At 44.3% G+C, this 23,716-nt stretch overlaps 1 protein-coding gene across 2 annotated transcripts; it reads right to left on the reverse strand.

The window, feature by feature from the left end:
• Window positions 1-270: 270 nt before the first annotated feature.
• Window positions 271-23,274, reverse strand: LRRC8C (leucine rich repeat containing 8 VRAC subunit C). Of its 2 annotated transcripts, none has more exons than XM_014250695.2 (3): window positions 23,170-23,274; window positions 8,903-9,044; window positions 271-6,392 (listed from the first exon to the last, which is right to left on the reverse strand). In XM_014250695.2, exons 2-3 carry the CDS (start codon window positions 9,038-9,040, stop codon window positions 4,119-4,121), a joined length of 2,412 nt encoding a protein of 803 aa, XP_014106170.1. In that variant the 5' UTR covers window positions 9,041-9,044; window positions 23,170-23,274; the 3' UTR covers window positions 271-4,118. The 2 variants fall into 2 exon arrangements, with proteins under 2 accessions (XP_014106170.1, XP_005521053.2); XM_005520996.3 differs by lacking the exon at window positions 23,170-23,274 and adding an exon at window positions 9,139-9,226.
• Between the last annotated feature and the right edge of the window lie 442 nt (window positions 23,275-23,716).

The following is a 23,716-nucleotide window of genomic DNA, read 5'->3' on the forward strand; positions in this document are numbered from 1 at the left end:
AAGAAACCAGAGTAGGGGAGCTGCTCCAGTGGGAATGACTTTTTTCCTGGCCATTTTGCTGGCCATTGGAGTAAGGCAGTGGAAGGAGGTGCACATGAAGCAAGACCATGCAGCTGTAAATCCTGTCAAGTTTAACAATGGTTTTTTAAGCATATTTTCTTGATTTTCCTCCCAAGGGACCAAACCCAAAAGATGGTTATGTTTGATCTTTAGGCAACCCAGAAACAAAGTGTTTCCCAAACAAATAATCACATTGCAGTCTGACAATGGTCATTATTACAAAAGAGCATTTTATTTCTGTTTTCTTCTGGGTGGACTATATTGCAATGTAACACTATGCAGGTCTATTATCATATTAAGATTCTTGCTACAGAATTAAGTTTGTTCATTTGGTCAAATTTCAAAGTTTTTTCTTGGCATTCCTACAGAACTCGTCACCACTTAAGTACATGAATTACTGACGTGCCAGAAAAGTGATACAAGACTTGGAGCAGGCGCTTTCCAATCAGAATTTGCAAAAGTTGTTGGGCTGGCTGGATGCACGAGGTCAGCACAAATATCCATTCTAATTTTGACAGAGGGGGAGATGCACATCTCCAGATTTTGATCACAAAGTAGATTTGCTTGTCAGGCTCAATGCACTATGAAGGTTGTCTTCTTACTTTTGATGCAATCTTTGTCATCTCGAATTCTGTTACAAAGGAGGATTTTTATTATTTTTAAGCAGTAATGAAAAAATGCCGTGCTTGAATTCTGGAACTGTCATACTTGTTAGGCACCTGATTAATATAAGTAGTTATAGAAACTCTTTGTATATATACAAACCATGCTAAAGTATTGTCCACAAAATGTCCATCCACTCTAAGTCAAATACTATTGGTCACAGGAAAGTCTAGTATGAATTGCATGTGAATATATATATGAGCAGTACATGATTCACTGAGTAAATATGGCACTTTTACATATTTTCCTGGATGTTATAGAGAATTAGGAAACCATCTTCCCTCAGCTGACTCATATCTAAGTTACTGTAATATGGGTTTGGAAAATACACCCCAGAATAGACAATAAGAAGTTTAGAAAAGTCAACACTGCAGCTACCTGAGTTTGTTTCATTAAGAAATTAACAGTAATGTGATATTTTATCATCCACTGTGAGCCTGAGGGCTGTCTACTCACAAAAGCCAAGCTGCCTAACCCTGCTATACATAAAACAGCACAGTTCTCCAAGCATATGGCTTGGCAAGATGATGAACTGGCCTAGCATCTCTAAAGGGACTTGCCCCACCTTCTCCTTGTACAGACCCCAGCTACAGAGTCCTGTCCCCTTGTTACTCCCGTCCTAGTGTCCATCCAATCCTTTAGAGAGCTGATCCAGCAGAAAATTAGTCCCTTTTTCAGACTGGCACCATTTTCTGCTGGCTTAAAAAGTTGATTTGTCCTGTGGAGGGATAAGACCAGCACCAGACCTGTAAATGTACATGAGAAGCAGCTGGAACATGTTGGCAGGAATAGGGAGCATGGGAGGAGGAGGGAGCTGCCCCTTTTTGCTGACAGTGAGGTGTCAGACTGACTAAGCTGTCTCAGCTCACCACACCCTTGGAGAAGATACAGTTATTAGCATTAAAGTGCTTAGACCGGTATAGTTTATTCCTAGCAAAGTGAATAAAGATATGCCAGCACAAGGCACTTTATACTCATGTAACTGTGTCCACGTGAGGGGTTGCACTGTATAAATATAATCAGTAACAAACAGAACCCCACATCCCCTAAGTGATGTATTTACAAAAATGGCATAGAACATGTCTCCAACCTTCAGTTACGAGGTGTGCATAAGTTCCACCCAGAAACCAGACCACAAACTACACACGAAACAACATTAGACACAAAATAAATTAGGGATTTAAAATGCTACATCTAGGAATATAAAGACTTTTTAAAAAACTTTAAATGTAATCCCATATTTAAAATATAAGTAAGAGAACTATACAGCTCCACCAATTACCTGGACATTTCAAACAGTTTACATTCATCAGGGACAAAAGCACTTTGGTTTACATAATTAGGTTAATATGAGCAATGAAATGTTTCTCTTCCTCACATAACATCGAAGTGAAATACATTTAGAATATATATACTGCCAAGCTGTTCCAGTACGTTCATTCCACACACTAGTAAGGGTAGCTCTTGCAATAGCTACCTCAGTTACAGGTCTTTAATAGAACTAAATCAAACCCCTTTAAAAAAGTTTGATTTGATTGCTTCATGCCTGACCCATTTTTGATTAGTCACATGGATCTTCTCCAGAACATAGCCAAGCGCAAGAAGTAAGTCTGACCTGGTACTGTGGCAAGCTCACACACCAAGTTGCATAGCACACCCTGGATTAATGAGGAAGTTCCCATTGTAGTTTGTCTCCCCACCTTTATAAGTCATACTCTTAAACCAACTGTATGCTTTTGTACCAAGCTCAAGAACTCAGATTAACTGTAGCTCAAGACTCACAATAGCAATTAGAAAACATTTAAGAGCAACCAATCTGACAACTGTCAAATATTTTACATAAATTTAAACAATCAGCAATTCGACGTCTGCAATTTATGAACAGCATTGCCTCCTAGAGAAATAAGGACTTATTCCTAGATATTCTTGTGAAACATTTATTTTGTGCCTGCATCTGACTCAAATATGTGTTGTTGGATACGATGAAGAGATTTCCTCCCAGCAAAATATTTTACAACTTTTGATAAACTTAAATTAGCTTGAGAGCAGCACATCCCTTTAAAACCTGACTAGAAGAAATCAAATGGCTGGATTAAGTAAACAGCTGACCATGGCTTCAGAGGATAAAGTTCCCAACCTGATGTATAATCATCAGAGATTACATTGTTTTAAAAAGCAAACTTCCAACTGCAGGATTTCCAATTTAATTCCTCTCTGGGAGATGAAAACAGAGCCTTCATCACTGTCCTTGGGTATGATGGGTAGGATGAGACTTGTGAGAAACTAATGTATTCATTTAATCTCAATTTTTGCAAATCTGCAAATGTTCCTGTGCTGAGCTTAGTTTTATGCTACCCAAGCTACATCAAGGAGCATATTATTGATTCCAGAGGCGATTTCCTAGTCAGGAGCTTTACAAACCAAGGGTTTTTCTGGATCCCGTTCCTAGAAGGTGCCAAGCAATTTGGTGGGGAAGTGGGCTGAGGAGGCAGAGGGCACTTTCTCTCTTGCAGCACTGGTGTTTAAGGGAAGATGGAGTTTTCAAGACAGCACTTCATCTTGCTGAGCTGGCATTTCAAATACGGTGAGTTCATTGCACCCCTTCCACTCAAGTTAGTAGGAAATGAGCAGCCATATCCCTTTGCACAGTCAGGAAAACCTTCAACATGAGTCACTTTGGTCCCAACTCCACTGTGAACTGTGACCTTACTCCTCCTGCACCAGAGAGGAAATAGCAGTGAGGGCCTCCTGCTCAGTGCAGTCTGTGAATGGGCAGCCAGGCTGAATTGCCAATAGACCCTGAAGGAGTTCTGCATGCTCCCTCCCACCTGCTAAAATACACAAAGAACCTTTTCTATTTGCTTTGACCATCTGAGAAAACACTGTTGTAAGTAGAAAGGGATTGTCGCTTAGATTTGATCTTGTTAGATGTTGAACACCTTCTACTGCCACTGAAGAAAAGAGTAAACAAAGGCATTCAACACCTGCAGCACCACCTGTTGAAGACCATGTCCTAGGGGATTAACAATAACTAGGAAGACAATATAATCATCTATTGCAAAATATGCAACCCAAAGCATACATCTTAAACACAGTTTCCCTAATAGGATTAGGAAATGGCAAGAAAAACCAGCAAACAAAATCATTTACTTTTACCAGTAAAAATTAAGTTACAGATGCCCTTGTTCTCAGGGCAAAACAAACTTAAAAATATCTTAAAACAGTGAAAAAATATGAGAAAATTTTATTTTAAAAATATATGTACTCCTTACTCAAATTTGTACAGAAAAGATTTGAAAAAGAAAAATGTAACTACAAATTAAATGCATATTTGGAGCATTCTCTAGAGCGTTTTTGGTAGAAATGTTATTTCTGTAAAACTGAGCAAGAAGAATTTATTCAGCTTTCATTTGCTCCCTGACATCAGAAGGCAAAGTTTCAAACAAGTTGTCCTCTACAGTGAAACCAGTCCTCTTCAGAGCTCTACACTCACCGAGCTCAGGTGGGAGGATTTCAAAGTGATTGCCTTTAATATCCAAGTAGGAGAGCAATGTCAAATTACCAATTTTAGGTGAAAGGATTGACAAGTTATTTTTCCCAATTTTCAGCGTCTTAAGTTTTTTGCAAAAGTATAGTTCATCTGGCACACTCTCCACTTTGTTGCAGGTAATGGAAAAGTACTGTAAACTCTGCAGAACTCCTATTTCAGGTGGGATAAAGCGAATGTCATTGTAAGACAAATCCAAGTATCTGATTTTGTTGCATAGGAATAGGTGGGACGGAAGAACCTCTATTTTGTTATGGCTGAAGGAAAGCCGCTCTAGACTAGTGAGTTTCTTTATATGTTCTGGGATGTAGGTTATACTGTTGTACCACAGCTTTAGAATTGTCAGTTTCCGCAGATGTTGAAAACTTACGATTTCTTCAATGGATTTGAGGTTGTTTTCCTTTAGATCCAATTCTTGAAGACTGAGAAGGCTGAAGACTGCATGAGGTATGCGCTCTAAATCACAATGAACCAATTCTAGCTGTGTCAGGTTGACCATCTTCTTCAGGTTGTTGAGCATCACTAACTTAGTGCCATCATTATGGATACACAATTTTTGCAGGTGACTTGAAACATCAACTGCAGATTGTGGGATTTTGGACAAATTACTTTTTATGTGAAGAACTTTTAGGCTTTTAAGCTCCCGAAAAGACTCCAGTGTAATGTTTTTAGAAATATCGTGACTTAGGGAGCCAATTAAATAGAGCTCTTCCAAATTTCTAAGGCCATACATCCAATGTGGAAGTTCTCTGATGTCATCAAACTTGACACTCAAGATCTTGAGATTCTCCTTCAGAAAAGCCAAGGCGGCACTGTGGATCTTCACAGAGCACTGATGCAATGAGAGCTCCTGGAGATTGTCCAACTGTGCAATGGTTGCTGGTATCATTACGTTATTAATTATTTCAAGTTTTAAAGACTGCAGCTCAGTAATTTCAAACACTGTGTCTGGTAGTCCGGAAAGCATGAAAAGCTGTAGCTCCAGATGGCTGTGGGAGTTTGTCTGTAGCCTCTGTCGCAGTTTATCTGCAGTCCACTCGTTGTTTAGGTTCAGCTGTTTCAGCTTATTTTCACTGACTTCAGACAGGAAGACAGCAAAGCGCTTGGAGTAAAGAGGATCATACTGATCGATCATGTGAAGCATAAAAGCAAAGTCATTCTTGACATCTGGGATATCATCGATTCCCGTCTCTTGCCGAACATACTCAAAAGAATATTCTTTCAGTGAGCGGTAGAACAACCAGTAGAGTGTATAAAGGCATGTCAGGCCATAGATGCTTACAAAGCACAGGTAGCAGTAAGAAAGTTTAGAGAACAGATGCGCCATCGTGTGATTACAGCAAAAATTCTTGTATCCCGTCATGTCTTCAATATCAACGTTACAGACTACTGTAAAATTAACTTCTGAGACAAGTGCTGTGTTGTAAGCAATAATAATAAGAAATTTAATTACCTTAAGTACAGTCTGGCGAACGTACATGACATAGAGTATATCACCCTCCTCAACGTGCAGTCTGAATTTCTTCACCTTTTCAAACAGTGCTTTGGCCTGTTCACCTTCTTTTTTATCTAATGCCCCAGGTGTTCCCTTATCCACAACTAACTTCTCAGGGATTGATTTTAAAGACTGTGTCTTGACCAAAGTGCCTTCAGTGCTTGGCTGAGTAGTATTAGACTTGTTAATGTTGTTCTTCCTGTTATCCTTCTCTTCAGAGTCTTCCCCTGACACTTCGGATAAAGCTCTTGTTGTCCAGGGAGAATCAAAACATTTCCCAAGTATTGAAATGAAGTGTTCAATTTTGGAGCTTGATCCAGGGAATTTGAACCAGAAGTTACTACACAGCATGAAGACCAGTGTGTGTATAAGGACAAGGTAAGGGAAGTACTTGGCATACCAGTGCAGAGCCCGCTCATAGCACACCTGATTTATAAAGCTGTATTGCTGAAGGTCCAAATCAGTCTTGAGTCCTTTCATTTCAACTGTAGCTGGAGGGGTGGATGGCTTCGGTGGTGGCAGGGGGGTGGTGGTATCTGGTATTGTGTTAAACACGTTTGAGCTATTGGATTGGTTCTGGCAAGGCTGGACGCGCTTTGGAAGGCATATTATCTTGTCTTGCATGACCTGGAACACACAAGAAGATATCTTTTGAACTGATATACAAACAGTGGTGGCAGCACCAATGGGTAGCTGTCCTTGGAGTATCTCCAGCTGCCAGGCATTCCTCTGCACAGCCTGCTACTTGGCCCCACAGGCTGTGCTATTATTATTCTCAACAGCTCACTTGTTCTATATGCCAAGAACTAGGCCACTCCTTTCTATCCATGGTTAGCTTTCCTTAATTTGAATAAGAGGTCATTGAGACAGACCAGAAAAAGGAGAAATGTGGGGAATGCTTCCAGAAAAGACCAGGGATCTCCTGCTCTGCTCTCCTGAGAGACAGACTGTTACTGCCAGGTGTATTCACCGTGGCTACAGATGTTCAGAGATAGCTTAGGCTTGACAGCAGCACAACTGCATTCACGTGGCTGTACTCTCACACTGTGATGTCTTATCACACCAAAAATGGCTGACAAAGGGCTAATGTGAGCATATCTGTGCTGGGACATTATTAATCTTCAGTCTTAATAAAGACAAATAAGGACAGTTCTTTGATGACATTTGTGTGTGCATGGATACAAATTTTATTTAGCTTCTTATAATATATAGAGTTCTCATGGAATGATCTGGGTTGGAAGGGACCTTAATCATCTACTTTCAACACCCTGCCATGGGCAGGGACACCTTCCACTAGAGAAGGTTGTTCAGAGCCCCATCCAACCTGGCCTCAGACACTTTCAGGGATGGGGCATCCACAATTTCCCTGGGAACGTCAACCTGTTTCACTGCCTCAGCATTTTCACAGTGAAGAATTTCTTCATAACATCTAATCTAAACCTACCCTCTTTCAGCTAAAAGCCTTTACTCCTTGTCCTATCACTACATGCCCTTGTCCAGAGTCCCTCTCTATGGGGGCTTCCGTAGGAGGGATTACACAGCAGGGGGAAAAAATCTAGCTCTGTTCTTGAGTCTATCTATAAAAAAAAACCAAACAAGAAGTTTTCTTAATCAAGGATGGTCATCCATGTTGACAAACTGAGGTCAGAGTGCCTTTAGGGACCAATTACCTTTGGTTTAATTTGGGATAAAAGTTCTGGGTTCAATGAAAGGCTCCCTACAGGCCTGAATTTAAAATGTGATAAACCAAGGAGCTCTCTTACTTGTCCTGAAAGACTAACTGGGATTAGCCCAAACTAAGAACATGTGTGTGTGTGTGTGTGTGTGTGTGTGTGTGTGTGTGTGTGTGTGTAGTGTAAATGTACTCTTTGACATCACAGTTGTTGAAAGCACTAAATATAAGGTATGCAACAAGAGCTACCAAAATCAGATGATCCTTGATGACCCACCCTGGTGTACGGAGATGCTGAGATAAGACCACATGTGTATTGGACAGTATCAGTGCCATAACTGTTGACACATCAAAAACTTCTGTAGTTAATCTATGTCTGCAAAGTGTCTGCTACTGTGATATACACCCTTAACTACGTCCTGGATTTATGTATCTCACGATAAGTTGGAATTAAAACAATTTGTCCATTATTTCAGTCTTTCCACACATTATTTTCCAGTGTGCTTCCTCCAATCAAGCAGGTAAACTTAAAACAGATAACAGATATAACAGATGATTTACTTTCTGTGGTTAAGCAAACATCTACTAATTCAAAATTCAGGTCTATATAAAGAGATTTTTAAACATGAATGTTGTATCAACTGAAAATACTTAGAATGGAGAATACAGGCAAAACTACAGTTGATTTAATGTGAAATTTGAGACACAGTATATCTAAATCCTCGGCCATGTAAGTGAGCAAATTCCTCTGAAATAAGAGCTCTGTGTGTCCCTTTAGCTCCACTTCAAAGTCATGCCAAGAAACCTGAGATCCATGTTTGAACCCATACTGTAACTTTATATTTTTGTGGAGCCATCCCAAACAGTATTTTTCAATTCTTTTCTGCTTTTGGCTCTTCAGCAGAATGTAACTAACAGTGACTGACAGTAATGTCAATTGTTTATGTGTAAGCATCCTCAGAGACATTTTGGAATGGAAGAGACATAATATTAGTTGTGGGTGTTGTTAATAAAATCAGCAAATTAATTTCGAATCTCTTTAAAAGCATAATGACAGAAATAATACTACCATCTGCCAAATAAAGAAAAACAGGAATTACAAAATTCCATTTTTTAAACATTCAAACAGTAAAATGGTGACAAATAAGAACTGGAGTTGATAATCTGGTTTTTTATGCTAAACTGAGGTGAAAACAGTGATCCAGACACCAGCCAAACCAACAGCTCTTATCTTAGTTGGCACAGTTCCATTGACTCTGCAAGTCTGCTGATTCACAGCTGCTAAAAATCTGGTCTGTGTTATTTGATGTTGCTACTTAAACAGCTTTAATCCTCAGACCAGCACATTTTTGCTTTGTTCATGGTGAGCCCAAGAGATAAAACAAGATGGGACACCATCCTCCCAAGGCCCTTCCTCATTTGTGGTGTTCTTTCAGCAGCCACTCCTCTGCGCCCTTTGATTTACCTGTAAGGTGCACCCGAACACTCCGATCATCAGCATGGCCACCGAGAGATAGTCGGTGAACACATCCCACCAGGGCTTCAGCACCCGGAACGCCGGCTGCTGCTCCGAGAACTGCCGGAACTCGGTCACAGGAATCATCGTCCTGCAAAAGAGCAAGGCCAGCTCAGTCTCCTGCAGCTCCGACCCCTCACACTGTGCCAGCAAGTGAAAAAAACCCCTCTGTAACTGGAACTCACAGGATGTGGCATAGAAGTTCCCAGCTACTGACACCCCACCTCAGAAGAGGGATGCTCATGCTGTCACTATACAGGGAGGAAGGGAGAGCCTGCAATCCCATCCATGCAGGCAGGCAAATCCCTCTCTCTGCTGACTCCAGACATCTCTGATGGGCCAGTGAGGCCTTCTGCATCCTTGAAAACCAGCCCATTCTGTAGATAGAGATGTTCAGCGTCATACACATTAGCCTTGATCTCAAAGATCTGGCTGAAATGCTTGTCCTGCATTCAAACTTCACACACTTTTTTAAATACCATGTTTCATTCATTTCATTTTTATTCATAGCGGTTTCAGGAATGCTTTGGAATATTTTTGTGCATACTCACTGCAATTTTAAAATCTACTGCATTTTGAATGCAAGTTCCTAAAGTGCTTTAGGTAACCAAAACTATAGCCAGATCAAGGGCTTTATCTTCACCTCTGATGCACAGGCTTACATCACCATGTCCTCTGAAAAATCAGCTAGCACATGAGCATGTACAGGCAAAGCAGCTGATATCAAAGCCTACAGCATCCTGTGTAACTGAATCCCTGAGATCAAACCAGTACTGAAAGTCCTTAGTAAGTTACAGCAGAAAGATAAATTCAGATGGGAATGTAACAAAAATACTCCCAAGGGCAATTAACAAAAATTTGTCCATTAACTAACATCATAAATGCTCGGCACAATCAGTTCATATCACAGTAATACTGCAAGTCTATAATCCTGATTCAGCTGCACACTGGGACCCATTAATGTGGGTTTGGTGACATCCATGTCTGTGCAGGCTGAGTGATAAGCACACACTTGCTGAGAAGCTGCCCAAGAACTTAGGGGATTCAGTTCATTCAGAGCCAGGGAACAGGAAGGGAATTATTCAAGCCCTAATGGCTGCAATTCATTGCAAGTGTACAACCATCCTAAGGATTAAGAACTGACTCCCACTAGCTGACCATACATGTGTGGAAGGATGCTCACTTTGGCACCTTCCCAGGGACTGCTCTGTCTCTGACTGCCCATCTGATCCTCAGGAGGTACTGTAGTCCCCAAAGTCCCCAGAAGTCTGTAAATGAACTTGTGCTAGTAGCTAGGCTGGGGCTTTGCAGCTGAGTAGCATAAAAACTTTTGTTCCTTGCCCCCCTCTCCTCTTGCAATCCTTCCATGTTTCTTTAAGCACTACTTGGCCAGACAGGAGAATCACTCTCTCAGCTTCTTGTCTTCCAAAATCTGTCCCCAGGACACAGGCTACAATGCCAGATGAAACCACACATGCCTCTTGCACAACTGGCAATCCCCAAGATGAAGGCAGACTGTCCTCCATAGCACTTTCAAATTAATAGACCATCAGTGAAAATGATGGCAATGCAAGCCTGACTTCACACAGCCAGGTCAGAGGCTTGGCAGCATCTTTGCCACTAGGCCTGGATGGCTGCAGTGCTGGCAAGGAATGCAGAATTTGTTATCAAATGGCAGGCAGCCAGGAAACACAATTCTGCTTTTTGTGTGCTTGTCTTGCACATGTGAGCAGACATATCAGGGAAGACATACCTCGACAGCAGAGAAAAGCTGGGGGGCTGCTGGGACAAACCTTTGTTGCCTTTCGCTCTTCTTTTATAAATACAGGTGGAAAATGTGGATCTCATCAACTGGAAGTGCCCCAAGTAGCTTTAAGTACATGCCCAGCACTCCTTCAGCTAAACCTCTGCTGGCAGCTCCCAGTGGCACCTGAGCTGAAGAACATCCTACACAATCTCTCTTCTATTCCCCTATGCATTTCACTGCCATGGATAAAGAATTACCCTTCTCTTTTTCATTTCCACATAAAATGCAGGTGGTGACTGAGTAGCTGCTGGTAAGCTTTCTTTTTTTTTCAATCAAGCATTGAAAAACTTAGAAAATTCTCAAAGGAATCCACTAATACAAATGTTAGCTAAGCAGTTGCCATGCAACAGTCCTGCTCAAAGTTTTGTAACACATATACTACTGTTGGATCAGGTTTTGAGGCCAGCTGGCTGACTGGAATGCCATCAGTACACCCAAGAATACCTATCAACAGCTTGCTTTAAAATCACGACATTTTCTTCCCACCCCTGCAATAATGGCTTAGGAGTGCTTTTTCATATTCTGATGGCACAGCCTCTAGAAATACTATTTGTAAGGGGTTTTTTTTTCAAAAGGATAAACAATTTGAGTGTCAGGTAAAGACATGTTTCCTGCAGTGGACATTCTTGACAAAACGCAAGTGCTCACATGCACGGAAACGTGTGGAGACCGAGGAGTCGCTGGTTAGACACCCAAGCAACTGTGGATCGGAGCCACAGCGTTATGAAAGGCAGCAGCACTGAATCAGGGGCAGTGCCTGACAGCAGATGGGACTGGAAACTATCTTGCAAATTACTGTGAGGGGACAGCTTTCAGACCAAAAAATCCTTTGGCTGTTGTTTTTTATAGGTTTCACTATGTATTTTTAGGGGTCTTTGTTGTATCATATATTTGCTTCATTTCTCCTAAGTGACGTGTGGGGAATTTAGATGAAGGCAGCTAGGTTCTGATACCACAAACACATGCTGCCCCGATCCCTTGTTCCCTTCAGAGGCTGTTGTTTGCATAGCGTGACTCCTCATTAGCGGAGTGCACATACTGTTATCCCGGTTAATGGGCCAAGCAGAGGGAGAGCTGCACACAGAAAGCCCCTCTGAGCCATCCTAGAAAACCCAGCTCTGGGGGTGGAAGGTTTGCAGTCCAACACCAGACATCAAAACCTGAAACACTGCTGAATGATGACAATAGTACCACATGAAAATAACAGTAAAAAACCCAACAATGTCTACTGACAGATGATATTTTTTAGCTTTGAGGAAAAAAGACATTCACAAGAAACTTTAAATGGCAATTGAATCTGATGAAGTAGGAAAACCATTTTCCAACACTCACTGGAGGAACCCTAATGCCTCTCCCCTTGCTGTATTAAAAATCAAGGAAAATGCTGGAAAGAACTGTAGAGCAGCCTTGGCTAACCAGCACTGCTGACATCTGCACACAGAACAAAATGACACCAAGTCAGTTTTCATTCGTCTCCCACTTCCCTCCAGCTTTTCTTCCATTCTGGCTTCCCCAGGGATGGTAAGGACATCTATCAGCAGCACCTGAGACCTCAGAAAAGGCACAGCAGGTCCACCTGGCTCAGAGCAAACCTGAAAAATCCCTCCTGGCCATGTCCAAAGCCCAGCTCTTCCCCACTGCTACACCCAAAGGTGTAGCACTCCTGGCAAAATCACTGCCAGACTCATTTATAATCACACACAAAACAGGTGTCTGCACAAAATAAAACTATTCAATCAATCATCAATTTGAACAAATCAAGGGATGCTAAAAAGTCACACTGCAGTCCAAGTCACAGCACACCATATACTGTAGTTTATTATCTCTCCTTGTAACAAGGAGATAAAAGACAAGGAGTTCAATATTTCAGCTGCATTACTAATTTGTGTTCACCTGCATTCAAAATGTTATTTAATTGCACAGTACATTCTAGCAGAAATGTGGCATCTGACTTATTGTAAAATATTATTCTAACCTACTTTAGTAAATTCTAGAGTTCTAAATATTGGATAATCTTTTCAGTTAAAACCAGAACTTGTCTGGGATTTTCCTCTTGCATTTTTAATAATCCACAGACCCTAGAGAAAATAAAATGGTACATGAGATAAATCATCTGATATTCAGCTACCAGAAGGAAATAAAAAGGTAACTTGGATTAAAAACCAGTTGTACTGGCTGTTAAGTAGTGTTGTAGAACAGAGATGTGGGTTTTCCAGATTAAATTAAAAAAATAAAAATAAAAAAACTAAACAGGAAACAAAAACAGTTACAAAAACAAACAGAAGAAAAAAAACCAAAAAACAACCCAAAAACACTGGGAGAGAAATCAGTAGTGATTCTTATTTCAAAAAAGTCTAAGAAAGGTAGAAAACTTAGTGAGTGAAAATGAATGTTGTAATAAGATTAAATACTTGAATCCAGGTACAAGTGTGATACCTACTCCATCAGAAAACCAAACTATAGTAATCAGCTAATGCATAGGAGCTTAGGGGTGAGACACAGCAAATTAATTGACCTAAAAGAGCTAAGGAGAATAAATAGATCCAAGACAAAAGTATTGGAACCGAATTAGACTTAATAAATCAACAGATTGAATCAAAGGCTGATTGCGGAACGCCGCACCGTGGAGCAAGCCAGCCTCTCAGCAGTTGGTTTATATCAGAGGGAATAAAGGGAAGCAGGGAGGACAGTCTGGAGTAACGATGGCTCTTGCCAGTGCGGCTGAAGAGAAAAGCGAGGCAGCGGGCAGTGGGCGCTGCAGGGCACAGAGGAAGGAGATGGATCCCCGAAGTGCCTGCCCTCGGGGCTGACAGCCCGGGGCTTGCGGGCCCGTGTGCCAGCAGCCACAGCAGCACAAGGGACCAGCTCGCTGGCACAGCACAGCACAGAGCGCTGCGGACGGGCCCTGGCTCGGCTTTGTGCTGCACAGCTCGGCACCGGGAGCAGCTCCGCACGGCTTCGTGTGCTCCGAGCGGCTGGGCCCGGCCTGCAGCAGCACACACGGCAGCAGTCAGAGCCGGGACACGGACGGGCAAACACGGGGCACATGGAAATTGACACACGCCCTCAGTGAGCTGCATTCATCTTGTGTCTTGAGAGACTCTTCACAAAGCAAAACCATTAATGCTCAGAAAACTGCCCCTTTGGTAGAACCCTAAACAAAGCTGCTTTTGGCTTGCAGCACCTTCCAGGCCCCAGGCTCTTGCTAGGTGCCGGCTGCTATTTTTAAGCGGATTCACAGAGTCGCTTCATTCATTCCATGGAGCGTAACCGCGCGGACGGGCAGCAGCCCTCAGGAGAACTCCACGGTGCTGGGGAGGGCTCGGCCACCAGTGAACAGCACCTGCCGCTCCCACTGCCCCACCTCAGCTCCCCGGGCGCAGCCTGTAGAGACACGGCCATTAAAAGCTGCACAGTGAGCAAAACAAAGGGAGTAACTGGGAGGCTCTGCCTTTATCCCCCCCGGGCGGGTCTGACAGCGTGTTCCTGGCTGAGGCACAGCCCCAGCAGCTCCCACCAGGACGAGCTGGCCCCGGGCCGCTGTGCCGTGCTGTCAGGAGAGCTGCCAGCTGCTCCCCACCCTTCCCCGGGCCCCGCTCGGTGCCACCACACACAGCAGCACCCTGTGCCCTGGCTGTGGCCTCCCTGCCCAGCCCAGCAGCCTGTGTCCGTGCCTTGCTGACCCTCGTGTGACAGAGAAGGGGACTAGTGCCACTTCATGTGCTCAGCCAGGAGACCTGCCACAGCTGCGTTTGCCGTGCTACAGGTGTTACTCACCAGAAGTCAAGCCCTTTGTTATTTTGTGCTTGGACTTGTGCTTAATCACATCACATCAGTGTCATCCACTGCCTGTTTTGGGGGAACAACCAAAGCTGTGCACCAGAATCGGGGCCGCTGGATGTCAGAGAGGCAACTATCATCCAGAAAGTGCTGGTTTGGCAAAGGCAGGGCATGAATTATACAGCAGAGGGAAAAAGGCGAAGGAACATAGCTGGACGAGAAAGAAATAGTGATATTGACAGCTGGGAAGCACAAAAATTTGGTGGGATTTCTTAAGCTGACTAGAAAAGATGTTTAAATGATTACCCAGCTGTCATTTAACCTCATTTCCCTGACATCCCATCAATCCTCTTCAGATGTAGGGTCAGCATCACCACCTCCCAAGAGTGGCAGAGTTCAACCAAGCCCCAGGTGGAAGGGGAATAGCCCTGATCCCTGCTAGGGAAGGAGCTTTCTTCTTGGCATGAGAAGCCTTGGGCTAGAGGCTGCAGGACCACAACTGCAGCCCAGCTGAGTATAACAAAAGGGTCAAAGCTCAGATGTCCTCTAGATCCAATTCAGACTGGCACTGCTTGGTCTTTCACATCAGAGATCTACTGAACAGAGAAAATGCTATGCAAATCCTGCTCTCCTGCCTGTTTTAAACATACTGCACGTTAGGATAAATGATGAAATGCCTTTTGGGAATAGCACTGCAAGAAGGTCTCTGTGTTGGTTCCCATACATAATTTATTACATATTCATCTTCATTAAGGAACAGAGCACAGCTCATATTTAACACAAAACAAACTTGTGACCTGGCAGCAGGGACTCAGCAGAGCCCAAGGACTGTGGGCCATGTGTGCAGGGGCTGCATGCCAGTGGGTTTTTACACAGGACAAGGCATTGCACACCCCAAACCCCACCATCCTTCATTGTAAACATTTGTTACTCTGCCCAAATACCACAGTCACTTTTCAAGTGTTTTGTGCTGTTTGGCCTCAGATGCCATGGGCCAGGAGGTGAAGTTAAAGGCCTGAGGCTGCACTGGAAAGCAGAATTTTGCATTTGTGTTTTACCTGCTTTGGAACTGCACACTGAGACAGTTAAATAAGCACAAGTAAGGGAGTTTTGCAGCCAGGTTGATGGTGATGTATTCTCAAAAAGGATATTTAAACAAAATCACTGTTCTGTGCAGAGCCCCAGGGGTTAGGGCAACAGTCTCCTCTAGACAGCTGATAGACACAGCCTGGCATGAAAATGGCCTGGTGCTATCCATCAGTCATATATTCTGTCAATTATAACTTTGCTAAATTTGTATTTTTAGGTGGGATCAGGTCCCCAAAACAACCATAAGGGAAAACCTGCGTAATTTAAAACAAAATCTGAACTAAGATCTAGCCAACAATTGTTCAAACCATTCTAGAAACAAGCTTAGGAAAACAAATTTGATGTGAACCCTACAGAAATTGTGGTCTTTTTATTTAAAACTTTTCAGATCACCCATGCCCCAAAATTTGATCTGTCAATTGGGAGCAGAGTTTTTACTGAAGTGTGAACAGCTGCCTACTGCTGGCTAATTTATAAACATTTGGAAACTGTGGGTTTGTTTCCTTTGATCTTGGTAGATGAACATTTCATTTTCAGCATGTGCCCAGAAACCCCTCACAGCTCCTGGCACTGCCTGTGCTGGCACCACAGACGACAGATAATGGACCTGCTTAATGTCATCACCTAACCAAGGGAGGACTAAAAGTAGATGCAGGGACAAGACACCAAGCCTGGGAAACTGAGATTAGACTAAGGGGAAAATATGATGATAAGGGCTGGAATTAGTAACTCCTAATTCCCAAGGGGTTTATGTTCCATTCTTATCTGTGTATTCTCACACACATTGTACACACAGTGAAATAATGCCTGAACTACCCTGACATTCAGTTTTGGTAATTATTTTGCTACATGTTTGCACTGACCAAAATATCCAGCATTTTGCTTAGTGTAGGTGCTTGGTCTGTTCCCATGTAACATATGATAAATCCTCTGCTACTGACTTGTATTTGCAGCATTTCAGGAGACCAGTTTCCCTGCTAAGTTTTATTGCCATTGGTGTTTCCTGTAATATAAAATTCAATTAAAAAAAATACATTTTTTGGCTGGAAAAACTACTTTAAACGCTGGCTTATGTTGCCAGTGTTTGAAACAGGATGGCTCCCTTTCTGTTCCACTGACTGCTACAGAGATTTTCATAGGAAGAAATACCATCACTCTGAAGTAAGAAGTACAAACATATGATGCTATTTCTTAAAGATCAATCCCATGTAAAGGAACTGGAAAGACATTAAAAACAAACCATTTGCATCCAAACAGTTATTTTTAACAGTCCATGAGTTTACTGTATTTCCAAACAAATTCAAGTCCTTGTGGCTGAAGCTGGTGAGGAAATGTGACCTGGAGGAACAACAGAGGATGAGTCAGGAGTCCCCGCTGGGACACAGACATGGACAGCCTGTGCACACCACATCAACCCGCCATGCCACCACTTCTCTAGCTGCAAAACAGAAAGGCATCTACATTCTTTAGTACCTTTGCTGGGAAATATGAATGAAGAGTACTACAAAACCATGACATTGCTTTTTTCCAGTTTTCTGGAAATCCAAACTGACAGCATGTCAAAACTCCCCTGAAAAGCCACTGAAGTGAATTTGATTTCATACTACACATCACCAAAATTAAACGTCACAGTTGATATTAGTTTACCAATCTGGGGAACAGACAAAATACAATTAGTTCACAAAAGACATTATTCCAGTGCCCACAGTTTGGTGATTCTACAAAATGTGCGTTCCCTGTGTGACAGCTGTTCAGAGTAGGGAAGGGGTTTAATTTCCAGATGCACTGACTGGGGACAACTAGGCTGTGCCACCTGAGCTCCAGAAAGGTCCCAACCAACAACTGGAAAGCTGTGCTCCATTATGTCAACAGCCAGAACCAAGCTTCCCCAGAGCCGCAGCTCCACAGGACCACAACCACAGGAAAGATGCCAATGAGGGATTTAGTGCTGGAGGGAACTGGAAGGGGTGTAACTTCCAGAAACATGCTGAATACCTAGTCCACTCTTTTCCCTTCAAGCTCCTGAGGCCCACACTGCAAGCAGGCAGTGTACATTAGGTTTCAGGTGCCCATCTGCCTAACAGCCAGGAGGGAGCGTGGTGCATTCCGAGGTGGCAGTGAATCCCCCTGCTCTGCTCTTGGTACAATCTGCTCTGGCACTGGAAACTCAAAGACCTGAACCCAGAACTCAGAGGAGACATAAGGGTCATAAAGAGGAGACATAAAGGACATGAAGAGGGAAGGAACTTTAATAAACAGCATTTCAAAATATATGTTGCAATTTCCACCTACATATACAGTAAGTGCTGCTTTGGCAGTGAATCCCAGACAATAACCTTGTTGTTAGTTCCAACTGAGTCATAGCACTTTTTCATGTATTACACACCAAAAAGACTTCCTATTGTCAGCAGCTCTTTGACTTCAACTTGGTTGGACTAAAAACAAAAAAATGTTCAGTGCAAGATACTGCCAGATACAGTCTCAGTGAAATCAATAGGAGTTCTTTCTGTACCAAGCACATGGGCCTGTGTGGAGACTTGGCTTTGCTGAGCTATTTCTCCAAATCTAAAGGAAAGTACACTCCATGCATTACCATGTCAAAGACTACTTCAAAGGCAATACTTACCATTTTTCTGCTCTGGGAGTAACATTCTTTGTTTATCAGGGCTATCACTCAAGATGCCTGCCCTTTTTCCAGAGCTGCAAAATGGTTTTAATGTGAGTGAAAGACTAACAGCAAACCAAAGCACCAAGCAAGTAACTATCCAGTAGGTGATATTTTAGCATTCCTGAAATAAATCTAAACAATTGAGAAAATAAAATCACATCAAGTTTTAATCAAAGTTATACCAGGTTTTCCACAAACACTATTTAGCATACTGAGATAATGAAGACAGAAACAATGCTGTTAAAATGTCTCAGAACAGACAATATCACACAAATCAGTGCCATTCATCATCAAAGAAACAGGCACCTGAGGCTAATACAAGTGCTCATACTTAAAAATGTTCAGCTGATATAATTAAAAATTAATTCCTAATTGGGACAGGAAGCACAAAAGGTCCATTCTGAGTCTTAAGCAGCTCAACCAGCTGACAAATTAGTTAAAAACATTTTATGCAGTGACTAAGCCAAAAACATTAAAGAATTCCTGTTTTCATGATTTGGGAGAATTTTCATATAAAGAATCTTTTTTGCTCCCACTTGCATGCAAAGCACAAATGAGCTTTCTAAAACTTCATGACAGTCTCATAAAACAAGGATCCCAAAACATCTTGATAAACATACAGGTATTCTCAGTGTGAAGCCGGTGGTGGATTTTCTTCCTCCAAACCATCCTTTGTTACAAAAATCCCTGATAATAAAAATAAACTCACTGTCTCATCCATACTCCTGAAAGAATAAGGAAGACTAAAATAGATAAATTCAAGCAGGTAAATTGCATGTGATCTACACACACTCAAAGAGATACACCAGTAACTACAGAATCAGAATTGGTATTCATGTAGGATGACTTTTAAAGCTCATGAAGTGGAAAACCAGGACTACCTTCTCTACTGGACCTTTTCAGGATAGTGTTCATCCATAGACCACCAAAGAGGGATTAACTCTAACCTCATTCCACCACAAAGTCTGTTGACAACAGGAAAAAAAAAAAAGCTGTTTCCATCAAGCCTAAACTGTGCGATAAAAGCAGTTGCTGGGGGAGGGGTTCTGACAACACTATAGCAAGTGTGCAAGTCTTTGAAATTATGTCATCATGGCTAAATGACTGCAAAGAGCAAATACTCTTTTTAGTCACATAACACTTAAAAAGGGGGTTTCTGAGAATACTGTCTGTGAACACTGGTGAAAACTACCTACCCCTGAGACAGCTCATCAAACATTCACATCAGCTGGAAAATGTGATCTATAATGGTCCTTGTGCAGAGCACCAAACCCCCTGACAGCAACCTGCACTTCTGAGCTGTTGCATTCAGCTGTAAATGGCACGTGTGTCAGGATCTTACACTGCTGCACACTCAGGGAAGGGCTCGACCTGTGCTCTGCTTCACCATATGCTCCAGAGCAAGCAATTAGTCCAAACTCCCACATTCTTTCCAGTGATAAGTAAATAAAATTAGAGATGTTCTCAGCATGTTGGCAGTCTTATTGCTGGGCTGTTGAATTTAGGATTCCCATCAATAAAAAGTCACTATGTACTACTGCTGCTACCAAAGGGAGATGTGAGCTAGCATCTCCATTTTCAACAGATCGTAGGTTAGCCCAGGATTAGAAGTTGGTATAAAAGGCTGTATTCTGCTCATCTGGAAGTCAAAGAAAAAGTTAGAAGTTTACTTTGACAGAGAGAAATGGATTTTTAATACTATGGTACAGAACCAAATGTTTTCACATGTTCTGGTTCAAATTCAGTGGAACTTTACACACGTCATAACAGTGGTATCAGTAACCTGCCCTGGAGAACGGTGCCATCCTGTGCTTCAGGGGAGGTCTTTGTTTTACTTCAAAACCAAGAAAAAACATGCCCTGTATCTTAAGGATTCTTCCAAACAAGTGGGAAATGTGCAAAGCACATGCATGGCATTATCCTACCTTTTAAAAATCTGACCAGATCAAATACCAGATTGTAAATCAGTCCTTTAAGGGAGAAAGAGACTGTACAGAAACTCTGTACTGGAAAAATTCCTAATAAACCCTCATCCTGGTCCAAACTTATGACTCTGATACAGTTGTAAAGTTTCTGCTGTGTTTGATTAGCTGCATGTCCCAGGCACTAAAATGTAAAATTAATACAGTGACAGAAAGCTCATCTAGGATCTGACAGGCCAAAAGACAGCTCTAACACACTTTGCCTGCCTGGGGATGGGAAGACAGAAGGGCCTGCCCTATGTTATGAATGAAAGCAATGGAACAAATGACATACTCACACCTGGCCAAGAGGCTGACTCAAACCTACTATCTTCCTAGCCAGAAAGAGGTCCTAGAAACACAAACCCAACAAAAGGCATTGCACTATAGCTTGAATTTGCAATAGAGTTTTGTTGCACAAAATCCCTGGGTAAACAGCACAAGGATGAAGAAGAAAGTAAAGTTTCTGTTATGTCGAACATGTGAAATCCAACACTTATTAACATTCTTTTCACAAATAATTTTGGAAGGAGAATGGCTTCTTTGCTTTATTAAGTAAGGTTTTAAAGTATTTAGAAGGTTTCTTCTTCCAGCAGCCAATTGTTTAATTTTCAGTATATGGCCAGCCCTCCCCTGCCCTTCACAACTCTGACAATGAGGACAGCATCTTATAGGCAAAAACTATAAAATTAAGCTCTAGCTCCTGTTATTGTGAATTGTTTGGATGGTAATAGAATTTTTTTTTTTACTTCCCACAGCTCTCAAAAAAGCCTTGGGTTGGGAAGTGCCTTTCTGGCAGTGAATGTGGCTCACTTCAACCAGTTGCAACTGAGGTCAATGGACAATCAGGGGAACTGCTCCTCCCAGCACTCTGACCCAGTTCATTATTTTGGGTCTCACTGTGTTGTCCCTCTGGCCACCTGAGTATTGTTTAAAGCTCCAGCCTGCCCAGCCCGGATGCTGCCCCCCTCCTGGTCACAGCTCCTTGTTGTGGGCCTCAAAAGCCAGATCCGAGGTGGGATGAAGCTGCCTCAGGAAATCAACTTGAACTGGTACAGGAACTGATTGCAAGATAGCACAAAGCACTGAGTGAGCACTCGTAAGGAGAATTTAGCAGTCTCTGATTATATTTTTCACTGAAATCCAGCACTAGCGATTTCCAATACTGGGCATACAAAGCAAATAGATTTTCAGCCTTTCCATCAGAAAGCTTATTTCTAAAACTGCTTACAAGAGTAAATAATAACAAATAAAACACACAGAACGTTATACTACAGCAAAACCTCTAGCAGGGCCTGTCAGTATTCAGACTGGAAGAAAACAGCAGCACGGCTGCCACAAATTCAGCAAACTCAGAAAGTAACTGGAAAAGGAAATGATTCAGAAACCACGGGTGCTCAGCACCAGGCTGCTGTGCCTTGCTGGCAGTCCTGGGACACGGGCACTTGTGAGACAGCAGGAATACAAGGCCAGGTTAAAATTAGGGATCATCTCAGAACTGTGCTCAGCCCAGCTCTCCACGCCGATCTGCACCACAGGAGCAAACAGGTTTTTCCAGGAGAAGAGCGAGCCCAGGGGAGTGCTACCCTCTTGACTGCTTTCATCATACCAAAAAGAAAAGTAAAAGCAGTTCTAATACACCCGGGGGCAGGAGCGGGGGTGAGGGGTGGGGAGAAGGCGAGATGCATAATTGGTTGAATTGGGAAGAGAGATTTTAAAATTTCTCTATCTTGCAAAGTACTTTTCTGCCTGTACAATCTTTTACAGCATCATTCAAACCTACTGTGAGTGTTTTGTGGGAGCAAACATTACAGGGTTGTCTTCAAACTGGTGCTAATAATACCAAGTCTCTCGTCACAGGAAGTGCTAACTCCAAAAGTAAAAAAAAAAGGAAATAATTAAAAAGCCAAACCATAACATATTTATCAAAGCAATAAAATTCCTTACTTTTAAGCACCTTAACCCTCGTGAAATTCTGGTAGGATACATTCAGTGGTCTTTCATAAGCGTCTCATTTTGCTTGGTCAACTCTTTCTAATGAACTGGACAAACTGCACTTGGTGAATAATGGGCAGAACTGCCCATCACTGCGATAAAGGCAGAGCTGATTTTAAACCGATTTAAAAGCGGGATTGATATTTTTTATTTATTTATTTTTATCTTTTATCTCTTCAAAAACCGATCTACGGACGCCGGAGCCTCCCAGTGCCGCCGAGGCTGCGCTCCCCTCCCGCCAGGACCGTCCGAGGCTCGGAGAGGCTGCGCAGCCCCCGGGGAAGGCCAGCGGAGGGACCGGCGGATGCGGCGGCAGCTAGGCTGGACCGCCGCCTCCCAGTCCTACTCGCATCCTCCCCGTAATGCAGGCTGCTCTGGGGCTTGTTTTCGGGGAAAAAAAGGCCACGGGTTTCCCCCAGGCTTTTTCCCCAAGCCTTTTCCCCAAAGGCTCTTCCCAAGCCGCCCGTCTCCGCGGCGACTGTTTCCCACCAGTGCCCCCTCGGGGCCCCGCTCCCGGGGAGCCCCGCCTGGCTCCGGGCCACCGCCGTGCCGGGCACCCCCGGGCTGCCCCGCCCGGCAGGGGATGCGGTGGGATGGATGGGGCGTGGGGGGCTGCCGAGGCCGCTTCCCGGCGCCCCTCCGCGGGAGAGGAGCCGGCGGCGATCCCACATAAAGTTTAGCTCCTCCGGCACTGCCCAGGGTCGGAGGCGGCACCGCCGGTGCCGCCGGCGGGCCACAGCCGCGGGCCGGGCCGGGCCGGGCCCCGGCTCTTCTCCCCGCGGGGGCGCGGCGCCGGGCCCTGCGGGGCGGCTCCGCCCCCCCGCGGTCCCCCGGGGCCCCCTCCCCGTGGGGATGCCCCGTCCCGCGTGGGCAGCGGAGCGCCCCGGGAGAGGCAGCCGGGCGCGGCGGCGCTTACCTGGTGCGCGGCCGGGCGTGCGGCTCGGGGTCACGGGCGGCGGCGGGCGGGCGGCAGCGCGAACATCCCGCGGCGCGGTGCGGGGCTCAGCGCGGCGGGCAGGGCCGGGCCGGGAGGCCGCCCGCAGCCGCGCTCCGCCCGCCGCCGCCCCCCCCCCGCCGCCGCGGGGCCACGTCTCCGGTCTGACGCACGCGGCCGGTGCCGGGGGGCGCCGGTTGGGCCGTGCCCGGCAGCCCCCGCGGGCCCGGCGGCGGCGGAGGGCGGGACGGCCGCGCTCCGCCCGTGCCCCGGCGCCGCCGGTAACGGTGCCCGGCAGCGGCGAGCTCCGGGCGCGCCCGCGGCATCCCCGGCCCGAGCAGCGGCGAGGCGGGGCCTGGCTGAGCAGCCGCGGCACGGACGGGCCGGGCCGGGCCGGGCCGGGGCTGCTCCACGGCCCGCACGGAGCGCGGTCGGTGCCGTGGGAAGCAGCGGCGGGCGCGGGGAGCCGCGAGTCGCCGTCCCCTCACGGGCGGGCGGCTTCGCGCCGCGTCGGGAGAATGACAGCACA

The sequence above is a fragment of the Pseudopodoces humilis genome, chromosome 10 (assembly GCF_049639895.1).
Source record: "Pseudopodoces humilis isolate 2021_Gansu_Grassland_sample_001 chromosome 10, ASM4963989v1, whole genome shotgun sequence".
Classification (NCBI taxonomy): Eukaryota; Metazoa; Chordata; class Aves; order Passeriformes; family Paridae; genus Pseudopodoces; species Pseudopodoces humilis.

Excerpts from the sequence above, each read along its gene's own strand:
- LRRC8C (XM_005520996.3), bottom strand. The coding sequence starts at position 9,197 with ATGAGCATCCCTCTTCTGAGGTGGGGTGTCAGTAGCTGGGAACTTCTA. Across the intron at positions 9,045-9,138 it reads GAACTTCTATGCCACATCCT|GACGATGATTCCTGTGACCG; the intron begins GTGAGTTCCAGT and ends GCTCTTTTGCAG. Across the intron at positions 6,393-8,902 it reads TGTTCGGGTGCACCTTACAG|GTCATGCAAGACAAGATAAT; the intron begins GTAAATCAAAGG and ends TGTGTGTTCCAG.